The sequence below is a fragment of the Chiloscyllium plagiosum genome, unplaced genomic scaffold, assembly GCF_037043375.1.
Source record: "Chiloscyllium plagiosum isolate Xiang-an unplaced genomic scaffold, Cpla_swu_hap1 HiC_scaffold_1, whole genome shotgun sequence".
In the NCBI taxonomy this organism is placed as follows: domain Eukaryota; kingdom Metazoa; phylum Chordata; class Chondrichthyes; order Orectolobiformes; family Hemiscylliidae; genus Chiloscyllium; species Chiloscyllium plagiosum.
This window is the reverse complement of record NW_028270139.1, coordinates 130,852,647-130,867,767: the sequence shown is the minus strand read 5'-3', so window position 1 is coordinate 130,867,767 and position 15,121 is coordinate 130,852,647. Positions and strand designations below refer to the sequence as shown.

General features: G+C 41.3%; 1 protein-coding gene across 4 annotated transcripts in view; it reads right to left on the bottom strand.

Annotated features, from left to right (window-relative positions):
* The window catches only part of myo5b (myosin VB), a 274,037-nt gene that overhangs the window by 19,555 nt on the left and 239,361 nt on the right, over positions 1-15,121 (bottom strand). For all 4 annotated transcript variants that reach the window (XM_087990689.1, XM_087990700.1, XM_087990695.1 and 1 more), the window contains 5 exons: positions 13,076-13,169; positions 10,430-10,567; positions 8,751-8,902; positions 8,117-8,206; positions 2,232-2,382 (listed from right to left, as the gene is read on the bottom strand). In XM_087990689.1, coding sequence (XP_087846815.1) covers positions 2,232-2,382; positions 8,117-8,206; positions 8,751-8,902; positions 10,430-10,567; positions 13,076-13,169 — 625 coding nt within the window. The remainder of the gene's footprint in view (positions 1-2,231; positions 2,383-8,116; positions 8,207-8,750; positions 8,903-10,429; positions 10,568-13,075; positions 13,170-15,121) is intronic.

Here is a 15,121-nt window from a genome sequence, read left to right as displayed (position 1 = left end):
GATCCTGTTAAACTGAAAGGCCCCAATTCACCCGCCAGGTTTGAAAGCCTGCCCAATGTTTTTAATTGGACAGAAAACCTGTCTCCATACCAATTACGTGGATCCAACCATTAAAATCTCAATGAGAGTTTTGAAGAAGTAACAGAGGATTGATGAGGCCAGAGCAGTGGATGTGATCTACATAGACTTCAGTAAGACGTTTGACAAGATTCCTCATGGTAGACTGTTTAGCAAGGTTAGATCACACGGAACACAGGAAGAACTAGCCATTTGGATACAGAACTAGCTCAAAGGTAGAAGACAGAAGGTGGTGTTGGAGGGTGGCTTTTCAGACTGGAGGCCTGTGACCAGTGGTATGTCACAAGGATCGTTGCTGGGTCCATGTTTTCCATCATTTATCATGGAATCCTTACAGTGTGGAATCAGACCATTCAGCCCATCGAGTCAACCCTCCAAAATGCCCCTCCCCCCCCGACACTTGTCTGAAGTTGGAAATGAACTCGGGTATCTGATGCTGTGAAGCTGCAGCGTTAACCACTGAGCCAATTAGCAAGAATGCAGATGACACCAAAATTGGAGGTGCAGTAGGCAGCAAAGAAGGTTACCTCAGATTTCAATGGGATCTTGATCAGATAGGCCAATTGGCTGAGGAGTGGCAGATGGAGTTTAATTTAGATAAATGTGAGGTGCTGCATTTTGGAAAAGCAAATCTTAACAGCACTTAATGGTAAGGTCCTGTGAGTGTTGCTGAACAGAGAGACCTTGGAGTGCAGGTTCATATTTCCTTGAAAGTGGAGTCCCAGGTAGACAAGATAGTGAAGGGAGCGTTTGGCATGCTTTCCTTTATTGGTCAGAGCATCAAGTATAGGAGTTGGGAGGTCATGTTGCAGGTGTATACGACATTATTTAGGCCACTTTTGGAATAGTGTCTTCAATTCTGGTCTTCCTGCTATAGAAAGGATTTCGTGAAACTTTAAAAGGTTCAGAAATGATTTACAAGGACGTTGCCAGGGTTGTAGGATTTGAGCTATAGGTGAAGAAGTTTGAGAACCCCAAAAGTAAAAAAAATTCTAGTTTACTGGCTTATCAGTGTTTGGGAGTATTGGGAACTCAAAGGTTAAAGATCCCCTATTAGTGACTCACTATATGTTTGATTGTGTACCTCTCCTTTGACAGGCTGAGACTGGAAATCACAGTGGGTGTCTGGTAATCGTCACGGCCAAACAAAGTCTAAAATGTACTGTTTGTATGTAATGTTACGAGAATCATTGAGGAGTGCCACCACAAGATGGCTACAAGACTACTTTTGGTGTCACCCAGAATCTCTCGCTGGCTGTTCACTAAAAGTGTCTACCTTTGAACTGAAACTTGTGTCGTCCAGGAGTTAACAGTCAACATAGGGAGAAGCTGAATAGGCTGGGGTTATTTTCCCTGGAGCATTGGAGGCTGAGGTGTGACCTTATAAAGGCTTATCAAATCATGAGGGGCATAGATAGGGTGACTAGACAAGGACTTTTCCCCAGGGTGGGGGAGTCCAAAACTAGAGGGCATATGTTTAAGGTGAGAGATGAAAGATTTAAAAGGGAGCTTAAGGGGCAACTTTTTCCACGGAGAGCGTAGTGCATGTTTGGAATGAGCTGCCCGAGGAAGTGGTGGACACTGGTACAATTACAACATTACAACATGGGTATATGAATAGGAAGAGTTTAGAGGGATATTGACCAAATGCTGGCAAATGGGACCAAATTAATTTAGGAAATGTGGTCGGCATGAACAAGTTGGACTGAAGGATCCGTTTCTATGCTATACAGCTCTTATAACTCTGAGTAACACTGTTCCATAGGGGAAGTTTCAGAAATTAGAAACACGTCTGTCTCATGCTTCTTGCTCCTGACTTAAAAATCCAGATCACGTTTATTTAGAGTTATCTGATCTCATGTGGGTTGTCAGTTGAAATGTTGTGAATTGTCTGCCTAGGCAAGAGGTGGGGTGGATGAAGGGATAGGGAAATCAATGAGAGCATAGTTGATCACCATTCAAAAATCCCTGGCAAGCTCAGCCTTAACACTATTCAGTGTTCAACACTCCAAATAACCCATCAACACTCAACAGTAGTTGTTTAGGTATCAGAAGTGTAATGCTTGTGAAAGTGTACTTGAAAATAATGACTCATTTTGAGTGTCGAGGGTTTTTTTCCCACAAAAAAATGCCTATTTCTATAAACACCTTACCTATCATGCTTTGAAGAAGATTTTCTGCAACCTTAATCAGCTGTTGATAGATCTGAATAGAAAGATCACTCAGAAGCTGACGATACTCCGTGAGGTCAAAGTTCTTGAGACTGTGCTCATTCTGACGTGCATTATTCTGCTTCATAAAATCCTGAAAGAATTGAGAAATAACATGAGAAAACAAGGATTTATCTTTTCATTTGCTTTACTTTCACATATTCTCTCTTTCAGAAGTGACCAGCTCAATAATGAATAGACACACACATTCCTAAAGAAAAAAACCTATGCAAATATGCACATCCTCATCCATTAACCACAAGAAAGAAGCATATAACTTGCTTTAAATGCCTTCAGTGTTTCCCAAAATGGGAATCGTCATTCTCAATTTCATCGGGTATTGGCAAGGATGCTGCTGTGGCATCATTCTAATTTCCCAAATAAACAAATTCAACACGGCAGATATTACATAGCAGTGTCATAGAAAAAATAACTATAATGTATATGATAATGGAAAAAAAGATTGAGTCTGACCAACTTGATTGAATTTTTGATGCAGTTATGGAGATTATTAATGAGTGCAATGCGATTGATGCAATTTCAAAAGATCCATTTCATGAAATGCCACATAATATATTTTTAAACAATATTAAAGCACGAGATTAATTGGAGAAAATTGGGCAAAGGACAGAAAGCAGATAGCACAGAACTTTTATTTTTGCAGATTGTACAGAAATGTACAACAGAGCTCCCAAGGCGAGTTTTTGCTCTTTTCAATATATTTGGGTGACCTGAACTTGATTATACAAGTGAGAATTTCAAAGCATGCAGATGATACAAAATTCAGAAATGCTGCATACATTATGAGGATAATATAGCTTTCAGGAGCACATTGAGCATTGAATGGGCAAAAATATTACTGATGAATGTAATAAAGAGTGAAGCAGTACATTTTGGTAGGAAGGATGAGGACAACTAATATAAATTAATTGCTGAGATTTTAAACAAGCTTGATAGGCTTTTATTTCTATTCATTTGTGGGACATGGGTATCACTGGCTAGTTCATTGCTCATTCCTAGCTGCCGTTGAGAATGTGGCAGTCAGTTGCATTCTTGACCTCTGCAGTCCACATGCTGTTCAGAGACCCACAATGCCATTAGGGACGGAATTCCGGGAATTTGATCCAGCAACAGTGCAAAAAAGGCGACATATTTCCAAGACAAGATGGTGAGTGACTTGGAGAGGATTTTCCAGTGGGTGGTGTTCCCATGTAGGCTGAGGAGTGGCAGATAAAGTTTAACTTAGATAAATGTGAAGTGTTGCATTTTGGTAAAACAAACCAGGTCAGGACATATACACTCAATGGTAGGGCCCTGGGGAGTGTTTCCAAACAAAGAGACCTATGGGTGCAGGTAAACAGTTCCTTGAAAGTGGAGTTGCAGGTAGACAGGGTAGTGAAGGTGGCATTTGGATTGCTTATCTTCATTGGTCAGTGCATTGAGTATAGGAGTTGGGATGTCATGTTGCAGCGGTACAGGACGTTGGTAAGGCCATTTTTAGAATATGGCATTCAATTCTTGTGTCCCTGCTATAGTAAAGATGTTTTAAACTTGAAAAGGTTCAGGCAGGATTTACAAGGATGTTGCCAGGATTGCAGAGTTTGAGCTATAGGGAGAGTCTGAACAGACTAGAACTGTTTTCCATGAAGTGTTGGAGCCTGAGGGGTGACCATTGAGTGGTTTATAAAATCATGATAGTGTAAATAGTCAAGGTCTTTTTCCCAGGATAGGAGTCCTAAACTAAGCAGCATAAATTTAAGGAAAGAGGGGAAAGATTTAAAAGGGACCTGAGGGATAACCTTTGCACACAGATGGTGGTGAATGCATGGAAGGAGCTGCCAGAGAATGTGGTGGACATGGGTACAATTACAAAATTAAAAAGGCATTTGAATGGGTACATGAATAGGAAGGGTTTAGAGGGATATGGACCAAATGCTGGCAAATGGATCTACTTCAGTTTAGGATATCTGGTCGGCGTAGAGATGTTGGACCGAAGGGTCCGTTTCTGTGCTATACATCTCTATGACTCTATCTGCTGCCTTGTCCTTCTAGATGGAAGTGGTCACGAGATTTGAAAGTGCTCTCTGGGGATCTTTGGTGAATTCCTGCAGTGTGACTTGTGGATAGTATACACTCCTGCTGAGCATCAGTGGTGAAGGGCATTGTGGACATGGTGTTGCTCAAGAGGCTGCTTTACTTTGGATGGTGCCAAACTTGAATTTTGTGGGAGCTGCACCCAGCTAAGCAAGTGAGGAATATTCCATCACCCTTCGGACTTATATCTTGTAGACGGTGGACAGACTGTGGGGAATCAGGAGGACAGTTGACCTCTAACCTGCTGTTGTAGTCACTGTGTTTATATAGTGAGTTCAGTTGAGTTCCTGGTCGATGGTAATCCCCTAGATGTTCACAGTGGAGGATTCAGAAAGGGTAACACCATTGAATATCAAGGGGCAGTGGTTAGCTAGTCTGTTATTGAAGGTGGTCATTGTCCAGCATTAGTGTGGTGCACCTATCGTGCCACCTATCAGCCTAAGCCGAGGTATTGTCCAGATCTTGTTGCATTTGAACATGGACTGCTTCACTGTCTGAGGAGTCACAAATGGTGTTGACTGTTGTGCAATCATCGGCAAACATCCTCACCTCTGACCTTATGGTGAAGGGAAGGTCTGATTTATTTGTGGTCATGGTGTCCTTGATGGGGTCATTGATTGAAGCAGCTGAGGATGGTTGAACCTAGGACACTACCCTGAGGAACTCCTGCAGAGATATCCTGGAGTTGAGATGACTGACCTCGAACAACAACAATATAGTCCTACGTGTAGGTATGACTCCATCCAAGTGGACAGTTTGCTCCTGATAATGCGTTGATTCCAGTTTTGTTGGGGCCCCCTGATGCCACTCTTGATGTCAAGGCTGTCACTCTCACCCTGCCTCTGGAATTCAGCTCTTTTGTCTACGTTTGAACCAAAGCTGTAATGAGGTCAGGAGCTGAGTGGCTCTCGCAGAACCCAAACTGGGTGTCACTGAACAAGTTATTGCTGAGCAGGTGCTATTTAATAGCAATGTTAATGGCATTTTTCATCACTTTACTGATGATCAAAACAATAAACCCAAAGGGCTGGAAGTGGTGGGTTGGAAATGTCCTGCTTTCTATGTCCATGAGGAAGGGGCCTGCGGTGAGTACAGCAAATCCAACAGCCCCAATTCCAACACCTTCTCCTAATCCCTGCAATCCCTACCCAGCCTCCTCTCTCATTTGATAATTGTAGACCTCCATTAAGTATATTGATAGCACTTGCCAGCACTCCTATGATGATTGTGGGGAGGTGATGCCATAGTTGTATTGTCAATATGGTTAACTCTTTAATGCCCTTTGGGAAATCATGGATTTGCAATAAATGTTGGCATGGCCAGTGAAGCCCACATCCCATGGATTAATTAAAACATAATTAGATTGTCTCGAATTGACTGAAAACTCGAGGGGTGAGGAGTTCTGTGCCTGAGCTCCTTAATACTGGGGAAAGCCTGACATCCAGTTAAATGGAGCCTGGTAGAATGGTAGACCTTCCCCAGTCCCGACAACGAGGGCCTCTTGCTGGTTCTCTAGTTGGCAGGTAAGCCCAATGTTGCAAAGATTTATTTTCATCCACTGTGTAGAACTCCTATGTGTCAAATACTTCCAATCTCAATTTGCATCAACTCGAGTTTTTGGTAGAATAACACAGCACAGAGGAGGTTAATCAGCCCATCATAGCCATGCTGGCTCTTTGAATGAGCTATCCAGGTGTTCCCAATCCAAGCCCTATCCCGAGCATTTTTCCCCTTTCAGTTGGAAGTTCTATTGTATTTAAAGTTTACCAATAAATTTGCTACCAGAACTGTTTCAGTAACGTTTCCAAATGATAAAATGTTGGTGCATAAATTCTCATGTTACCTCCAGTTCTTTTTGCCTAGTACCCCAAATCTTTACATACTGACCTTTACTCTATCAAAACCACACTACACCCTCTATCCTCTTGGGAGAGCATGCCCAACTTAGGAGAATATAAGAAGTAGGAGCAGGAGTAGACATTCAAGGGGGGTACTGGATGTTATTTGGATAGAAATAAGACACAAGGGTTTGGGAAATGAACAGAGCTTGGTATTAGATAATGACGTCTATTTGAAGACTAGTGTAAATATGATGGGCCAAATGGCCTCCATCTGTACCATAATATTTCTGAGATTCACCTACTTGCTATGACTGATCTGTATTTTCGTTAAATATTGCAATATCTCTTGACTCCATCTGTGTCCAAATATTTATCAGTCTCAGTTTTGAATATGCTTGATGACTGAGCATTCAGAGATGTCTGTGGAGAATTGCAAGGATTTACGGCCTCAGAAGGAAAGACTTTCTCCCCATCTAAACTGAAGTGGCTGAGATTATGTTACCTAATTACAGACTCTAGAGTCAAGGGAAAACACTTCTGTATCTATCCTTTCAACCCCTCCAAGGATTTTATATATTTCTGTAGTGAGATCACCTTTTTCTGATCTGATGTGTATGGAATGAGCTGCCAGAAGAAGTGGTGGAGGCTAGTACAATTACAACATTTAAAAGGCATTTGGATGGGCATAGGAGTAGGAAGGGTTTGGAGGGATATGGGCCAGGTGCTGGCAGGTGGGACTAGATTGGGTTGTAATATCTGGTCGGCATGGCCGGGTTGGACCGAAGGGTCTGTTTCCGTGTTGTACACCTCTATGACTCTATATATACTGAGGTACAGTGAAAAGTATTAGTTTGCATGCCAACCAGACATATCATGCCTTACATAAGTACGTCATCAGGGTAATAGAACTGAATGTAGAATGTAGTGTTACAGCTATAGAGATGGTGCTTTTAGTTTAACTAAGGCTTCAAAAAAGTGAAGTGAAATAAACACATGACAAATTTTTTAAAAAAATGACTGAAGTGAAATTAAGCTAAGAAAGTATCAGACTTCTCATGTCTAGAAATACATTGCACCTAATAACTATTTGGATAGGCTCAAAAGCTGGCCAAATAATCTCTTCTAGCATTCTGTGAAGCAAGATTTTAACAAGTCACCAACAATGTGGAAAAATCTCTCACCTTTTCAGAAGCTTTGGTAATTTCCATCAGTTCAACCCACGAATGTTTCCAATTAGTGCTCATAATATTGTACTATGGGTTCAATCTTTGCCTATAAAATACATTCCAAACCCTTGTGGATATACTTTCAGAACACAAAATTGCCTTAATGACATCCCATAATTGGCAATCTCAGTCAGAGGTTGCTGATATGGGAATTGAAAGAAAGCAATTACATTGTGAAATAGAAGGTGCATTCAAAGACTGGGCTCAGGCGCATCATTAGCAATGATCAGAAGGGGTCTATGCTTCACTATAACCATTAATCAATCCATTTGCCTGTGACACGTTTGACCTCTAATCTCCCTTACCTTTCTCTTCTGTTCCACTTCCACCTCCTTACCTTTCTCTACAGTATAAAATCTATTATTTTTCCACCTCACTCTTCAGTTCCAAAGAAAAGTCACAGTGGACTCGGAATGTCAATTGTTTCTCTCTCTCTCAGATGCTACCAGACCTTGTGAGTTTCCCCAGCACTTCTTGTATTTACTTATGATCAGAGGGGACCTTTGCTTCAGTTGGCTTTAATCTGAAAGTGCTTGATGGGCAACAAAAAGTCTCACTTTTTCCAGCAATGGTTTCCTACACTTTGGTGATACCATTCCACTTAATTCTTCAGGAAAACACACAAAGCACTATTTATTGTGAAACAGAAATGATAAACCAGACTTACTTCATCTCCACTGTATTGTTTTAAACAGTGTAGGAGGCGACAACTGTTGGACAACCAAAATGACGTTATTTCAAAGTCATCGTTATGTTTCTGAAAAACACAATAAGTACTTTTAACAAGAGCACAGCTGTAATATAAGAATAAACTTCAGCATACTAGATTTACTAATGAAATACTGTGGTCTCCGACATGGCCAATTGTGAAACTAAATTACTGAGTCAGGAACGCAACATCATAACTGTGCGTATTGGATGAGCAGTTTATGATTCGGGTATGAAATTTAAAAAAAACTAAACAAGGTCCTTACCATGATATCTCTTAAAAGGTTCCTACTATAAATAAATGATCTGGGAACATAGTCCCACATCAATTATAATATTCCTCAACTGTCTCATATCTTGCCGATACTCAGTGTACAAAAAGGAAGCTAGATGGATGAGCAGCCAGCTTCCACTAGACTGTAATTCAGCATGTGTCAGTGCATCATGGAGTTTAAGGCTGAATATTATTATTTTATGAGAATGTGCAAGGGGCATTAAATTTCAACGAACAGTTAAATTACCATAAATTTAACTTAGTTCTGACCACACTCTGGAAAGGTTTACTAGCTGCACTGAACAAATAAATTACTTACCTTTAACACTTTCTTGATGCCATTGATGGTACTAGAGAGGAGTGAGTGGACCTTCTGATCATCATTGATGTAATCTGCATGTCTAAGGCACATGAAGAGGATGTATGCAGGCAGACCTGGTACTGTGGCAGACACTGCTGGAGGTTTCAGGTCTAGAAATGGGTGGGAAAGTGAAAACACCATACTGTTTAATCACCAATTATACTGACAATGTTCACACATGGCCTATATGTAAGTTGACATGGAAATTAATCAGTTAGTCCAGCTTCTGATGACACCTCTTCTCCATTAAAAATGTTGTTGCCTTTACCTTTGGTAAATTCTTGGCATTAATTTCATAATATAATGCAATTTGTTTATAAAATTATGTGCATTGCATTATGTTGATGTCACCATAAAGCTGATAGTTTAGTCAAGTGGAAAGGTGTAAGTCAAATACAGAGAAACGTGAAGCAATAAAATGTTGGGAACATTAACAGTGAGAGATGCACAGATCTTCAAGGGTAAAAATACAGATAGAAACAATAGGTGGACTCTTATAGTGCTCCGAGTGAGGTGCACTATGACAAGATTTGCGGCAAGATGAGGGATTTGGCAAGACCTCTCGTGACATCAGGAACATCTCACTGCATCTTTTATGCTTTTGACGAGTGGCATGCCGAGTTACTCACAAGGGATCAGCGAGTTGTCGGTTAAGGGGCATATAGCTTGATAAACACATTATTAATACTGCAACTGACCTCATTAATGTTCAGTTTCCCATCTTACCAAAGGAGCCAAGCAAGTTAGATGTCAAGAATTCTCAACATGGAAGTCAGAGCATTCAGGTTAGACTCTTGGCACTAACACTTGAAGGCACACTATGGACACTGGCTACACACATACTTTACATCAATAGATATTGGGATTTGACATGTGCCAATCCTCATGGCACAATCCAATCCACTCATAGAAGTCTTTGGAACTTCAATGCTGCACCTGCAACTCTCATTGTAATGCTGCTGCAAGGACTCAGGGATATGGACTGGACCAGGCTGCATCTTTAGCCTGTCCACTTGTTGACACAGCTCTAACTCATTCTGTGTCTATCTGGATGTCTGCCTTGTGTTGCCTTGCCTTTTTATATTTTGCCAAAGACAATTGGTTGACAGTACTGTTGATTTGTGGTGTTTATTGCATACAAATCCAGGACACTTGGTTGTTAGCTGGCCTTAGTCAGGTCAAGGCTGATAGCTTTTGCTCAGGGGGCTCCCAGTACAATAATTCAAGCCTCTCATATCAGTCCAGGGGCTTGGACGTAGTTAATCAGCCAGTTGGGGTGGTCAGGGTAAAGCTTATTCCACATTAAGGAGCAGAATACTGGGAAGTCCACCATCCATTTTGACACCTGCTGCCCTCCAATGGCCTGCTTTCCTCTTGGAATAAGAGGGAGGCAGGTATTGCCTGGAGAGGTTGCAGAAGTAATAAGAAGGAGCAAAGAAATGGTGGAGCGACTGAACAGGTATTTTGTATCAGTCTTCATGGTGGAAGATACCAGTAGCATACCAGAACTTTAAAAGAGTCAGGTGGCAGAGGTGAGTGTAGTGGCTATCACTAAGAAGGTGCAGCTACAAATGAGTAAGTGACCTAGACTAAGATTCTACATAGCAACATCCCTTTCACTGTGAAATGGTGAGTACCTGCGATGAGGTTGCGAATAAGCAGGGATTCATCATCCTTGTAGTATTCCAGCATCCCCTGGAACTCCTTCTCTTTCCGTTGCACAGTGACCTGTCTGGTTAGCTCAGGCCTTGACTCCTTCTGCACGAAGGTCCTTGCTGGAAACATAGCAAACATCCCATTAACTTAATATGGAAAGTTGTAATATGCCATAACTCAAAATGAATAATGCTGAAATGAGTTTTAAAGTATCAAAATAAAATTTTCTTTCAATTTTGTGGCATGAGTTCTACTTCCCACCAATGATAAAGTGCATTCATATGGTTTATATTGCAATTTTACATTTATCCTCCTACTAATCTTTCCTCCCCTATTTCTCCTAACCTCTTCCATATTCACATTGTATCCAATTTCACGAAGAGTCAACCTGTGAATTCTTGTACTGGCCTCACTTCATGAGCGCGCTTAGATGTCAAGTTCAACCCTGAACTTGCCCAAAGTCGTCGTCTTGCCAGGACTTTGTCAACAAACACTTGGCTGGGTTTTTCTGGTTTGGCTGAAAACATTAACCCATCAACAAAGACGGCATACTTAAACTACTGGACTTGTGCCTCACAACACACTTCACATTCAACAACCAGATATACGAACAAATCAACGGAACACCCATGGGCTCACCGATCTCGGGACTCATAGCAGAAGCAGTAATGCAAAGGTTAGAACAAACAGTCTTACCACAAATTCAACCCAAACTCTGGGTCAGATACGTTGATGACACCTTTGTAATCATTAAAAACATGGAAAGAGAGAAAACACACCGGATCATCAACTCCACACTCACAGGAATCCGATTCACGAGAGAGGAAGAAAAGGACAACCAACTCCCATTCCTAGACGTGATGGTACAGAGAACACCAAACGGAGAATTCACCACAAAGGTACACGGAAAGCCACACACACAGACCAAGTCCTGAACTATGAAAGCAACCACCCCAAAACACACAAATGAAGTTGCATCAAGACACAATTTAAAAGGGCCACAACACACTGCAGCACACCAGAACTGCAAAAAGAGGAAGAAGAACACCTATACAAGGTATTCGCCAAAAACGGATATCCTCGCAATTTCATCAACAGATGCCTAAGGGAAAGACAACGGAACAAGGACATGCCGCAACCCAAAGGACTAGCCACACTACCATACATCAAGAACATCTCTGAACTGACAGCCAGACTACTGCGACCACTAGGACTCATAACAGCACACAAACCAACAGCCACACTCAGACAACAACTCACCAGAACGAAGGACCTGATACCCAGCATGAGCAAAACTAATGTAGTGTACAAAATCCCATGCAAGAACTGCACAAAACACTATATAAGACAAACAGGAAGACAGCTAACGATCCGCATCCATGAACATCAACTAGCCACGAAATTCCACGACCAGCTATCCCTAGTAGCCACACACGCAGACAACAAGCAACATGAATTCGACTGGGACAACACTACCATTATAGGGCAAGCCAAACAAAGAACAGCCAGGGAATTCCTAGAAGCATGGCACTCATCAACAAACACATCGACCTGGACCCAATATACCGGCCACTGCAGCGGACAGCTGAAACTGACAACCGGAAGCGGCAGGCCACTATAAATGCCGGAGGAAACACCACAGAAGCGCTTCACAGGAGGCTCCCAAGCACTGAGGATGTCACCTAGACAGGGGACAAAACGTTTGCAACAAAAACTTCCAGCTCGGCGAACAGAACCACAGCAACGAGCACCCGAGCTACAAATCTTCTCACAAACTTTGAAAACATTAAGGCTCTCATCCTCACTGTTGGTTCAGTTGAAGTAAGAGAACAAATCAGGAATAAAATCTGGAATCTTCATGATTTCATGGCTCAAAACAGATGCTTGTTTTTTCCCCCACTGACAGTTCAGGAGATGCTTAGGTCTCCTCAGCAGTTATTTTTGAAATCTTCTTATTGAAAAATGCAATTTATATTTTCCTAGAACTAGTAGCTCATGGCTATTGAATTCGGAGAAAGATGCACATTGCCTAGACTGGATCATTTTCAAAAGATGTAGTTATTTTGTTTATTCTCAATAAAGCATTTAATGTATCAGAATACAATATCCATAGATACATCTTTATTGTTTTACATACACACAAGCTTACATTTTTCTTTGCTTCTGGTATTCACCGTTCACTGGCCAGGGCTTGGAAATAGTAATGTAAAATGTTCAATTCTGGGATTTCAGTTAGAGCCAATGATCTCCCCAATGATTGAGCTGGTATCCACAGGCTGAATTATATTAAGGGAAGGGAAAAAATCCAGCTATTCCTGCAGCATTTAACACCTAATCCTGGTGACAGTGTGTCACATGAAAATTAACTGCACAATCAAAGACTTCAAATTACCCTCTGGTGGGCATACCACTTGATGCCACCTCCACAAATGATAAAATTGTAGTGGAGATCAGGGTGGGCAGGGAGGCTGCCTGCTGGATATAACATGCTTCCTCACCTTCAAACTTGCCAGGGGTGGAGCATTAAATCCTATCTAATGTAACAGAATAGAACCACACGGAACAGAAACCCTGCCACCCCCAACCCCCAAGATCTGATCTCACTGAGGTTCTAAACTTAGTTATACCTTCAAGCTCTTGAACTTTCTTCATGTGGATCTTGAGTTGCTTCTTCAGTTTCTTCTCATTCTTTTCCTGTTTCTCTACCAGTTCTTTAAGATCCTAGAACACATGATAATGGATAAATACCAATAGATTCGATATGTTGGTGAATAACTCAAAATTGTGTCCAAAATAATGATTCCTCACATGATGGAACTATCACTACAGAACCCATCAGGTCGTTATGTTTTATGTTACAAGACTAAAAGGTTAGAGAACTGAATTGAATCAAATCACTTTATTGTCATGTGTATTCAATGTGAAATACAGCGCAAAGAGTGTACTGCTGCCAGAGTCCCACTCCAGGCCACACCAGCCCACGCCATACCACTGCCAGAGTCCCACTCCGGACCACACCAGCCCACGCTATGCCACTGCTAGAGTGCCATTCTGTGCCACACCAGCAGGGAGAGATTCTAGCATTTGTTTAAGGTAACGTCCAACACTATTTGGAAGCTATTTATCATATTGCTTAACGATTTTCCAAGAGGAAATTTTTCTGATAGTCATAAATGTAATTTTCATAGTTTGAACCCAACTTATCTACAATTCAATCTGAGCTAATACTTTTTCATACTCCCTGGACAGTCATGTATTTCTGAAAGAACATTTCTCACACAGCTTTTCATAGTGAAACAATTTCTTTTAGACTTTTCTCAGAACTCAGTCCTCTGGATCAATCTTCTCTGCATTGGCTGCAGTGCGCCAGTCCCTCACATCATCTGACAACTAAAACTATAGGATAGATGCAAACTACAGTGTGCATTGTAAACCTATCTCCTGTAACTCTCATTCTACAGTTTCAGCTTTAATGAATACCATTCTGCATTGATTGGGCAAGTTAGAAGAATGTAGACACATTTATTGACTAATATAAAACAAAGAACTGAGGATGTTGGAGATCTGAAACAAGCAAAAACAAATTGCTGGAGAAACTCAGTAGGTCTAGCAGCATCAATAGAGAGGGAAACAGAAGTCATGGGTGGTGTATATAGCACAGAAACAGATCCTCTGGTCCATTTTGTTCATCCCAGTTATGTTTCCCACACTAAACAATTCCTATTTGTCTGTATTTGGCCCATATCCCTCTGAATCGTTCCTGTTCATGTACCTGTCTAAATATCCTTTAAAATGTTGTAACTATACCTGCATCTACCACTTCCTCCGAAGGGTCATTCTACATATGTACCACCCTCTGTGGAAAAAGTTGCCCCTTAGTTCCCTTTTAAATCTCTCTCCTCTCATCTTAAAAATATGTCCCCTAGTTTTGAACTCTCTACCATGGGGAAACAACCTTTGCTATTCACCTTATCAATGCCTTCATGATTTCGTAAAGCCCAACGTCACCACTCAGACTTCTATGCTCCAGTGAAAAAAGCTTCTCCTTATAACCCAAACTCTCCAGTGCTGGTAACATCATTGTAAATTTTTTCTGTAACCTCTCCAATTTAATAACATCCTCTCTTTAGCAGAGTGACCAGAACTGTACCTCACCAAAGTCCTGTAGAACTACAACATGACAACAGAGCTCCTATGCTCAATTGTCTAAGCAATGAAGACAAGTGTAGTAAGTGCTTTCTTAATCTATATGTGATACAAATTTCAAAGAACTGTGTACCTAAACCCTTATGGCTCTCTGTTTGACACACTACCAGGGCCCTCCCTTAAACTGTCTTTGTTTATCTCAACAACATGCAACACCTCATATTTATCCAAATTAAACTCCATCTGCCATGCCTTGTCCCATTGGCCCAATTGATCAAGATCCATCTGTAATCTTAGATAGATAACCTTTTTTACTGTCCACTCTAACACCAGTTTTGGTGTTATCCACAAACCTACTAATCAGGCTTCCGAAATTCTCATGCAGATCATTTACATAAATGACAAACAACAATCACTGTAAAACAGACAGGAAGTGGTAGTGGTTTTGCTGATGATGGTGGGAGGCATGGAGGGAGATTAGGGCAGGTGCAGGGGGAAGGGGAGAGGGGTGCAAGTTGAGAAGGATA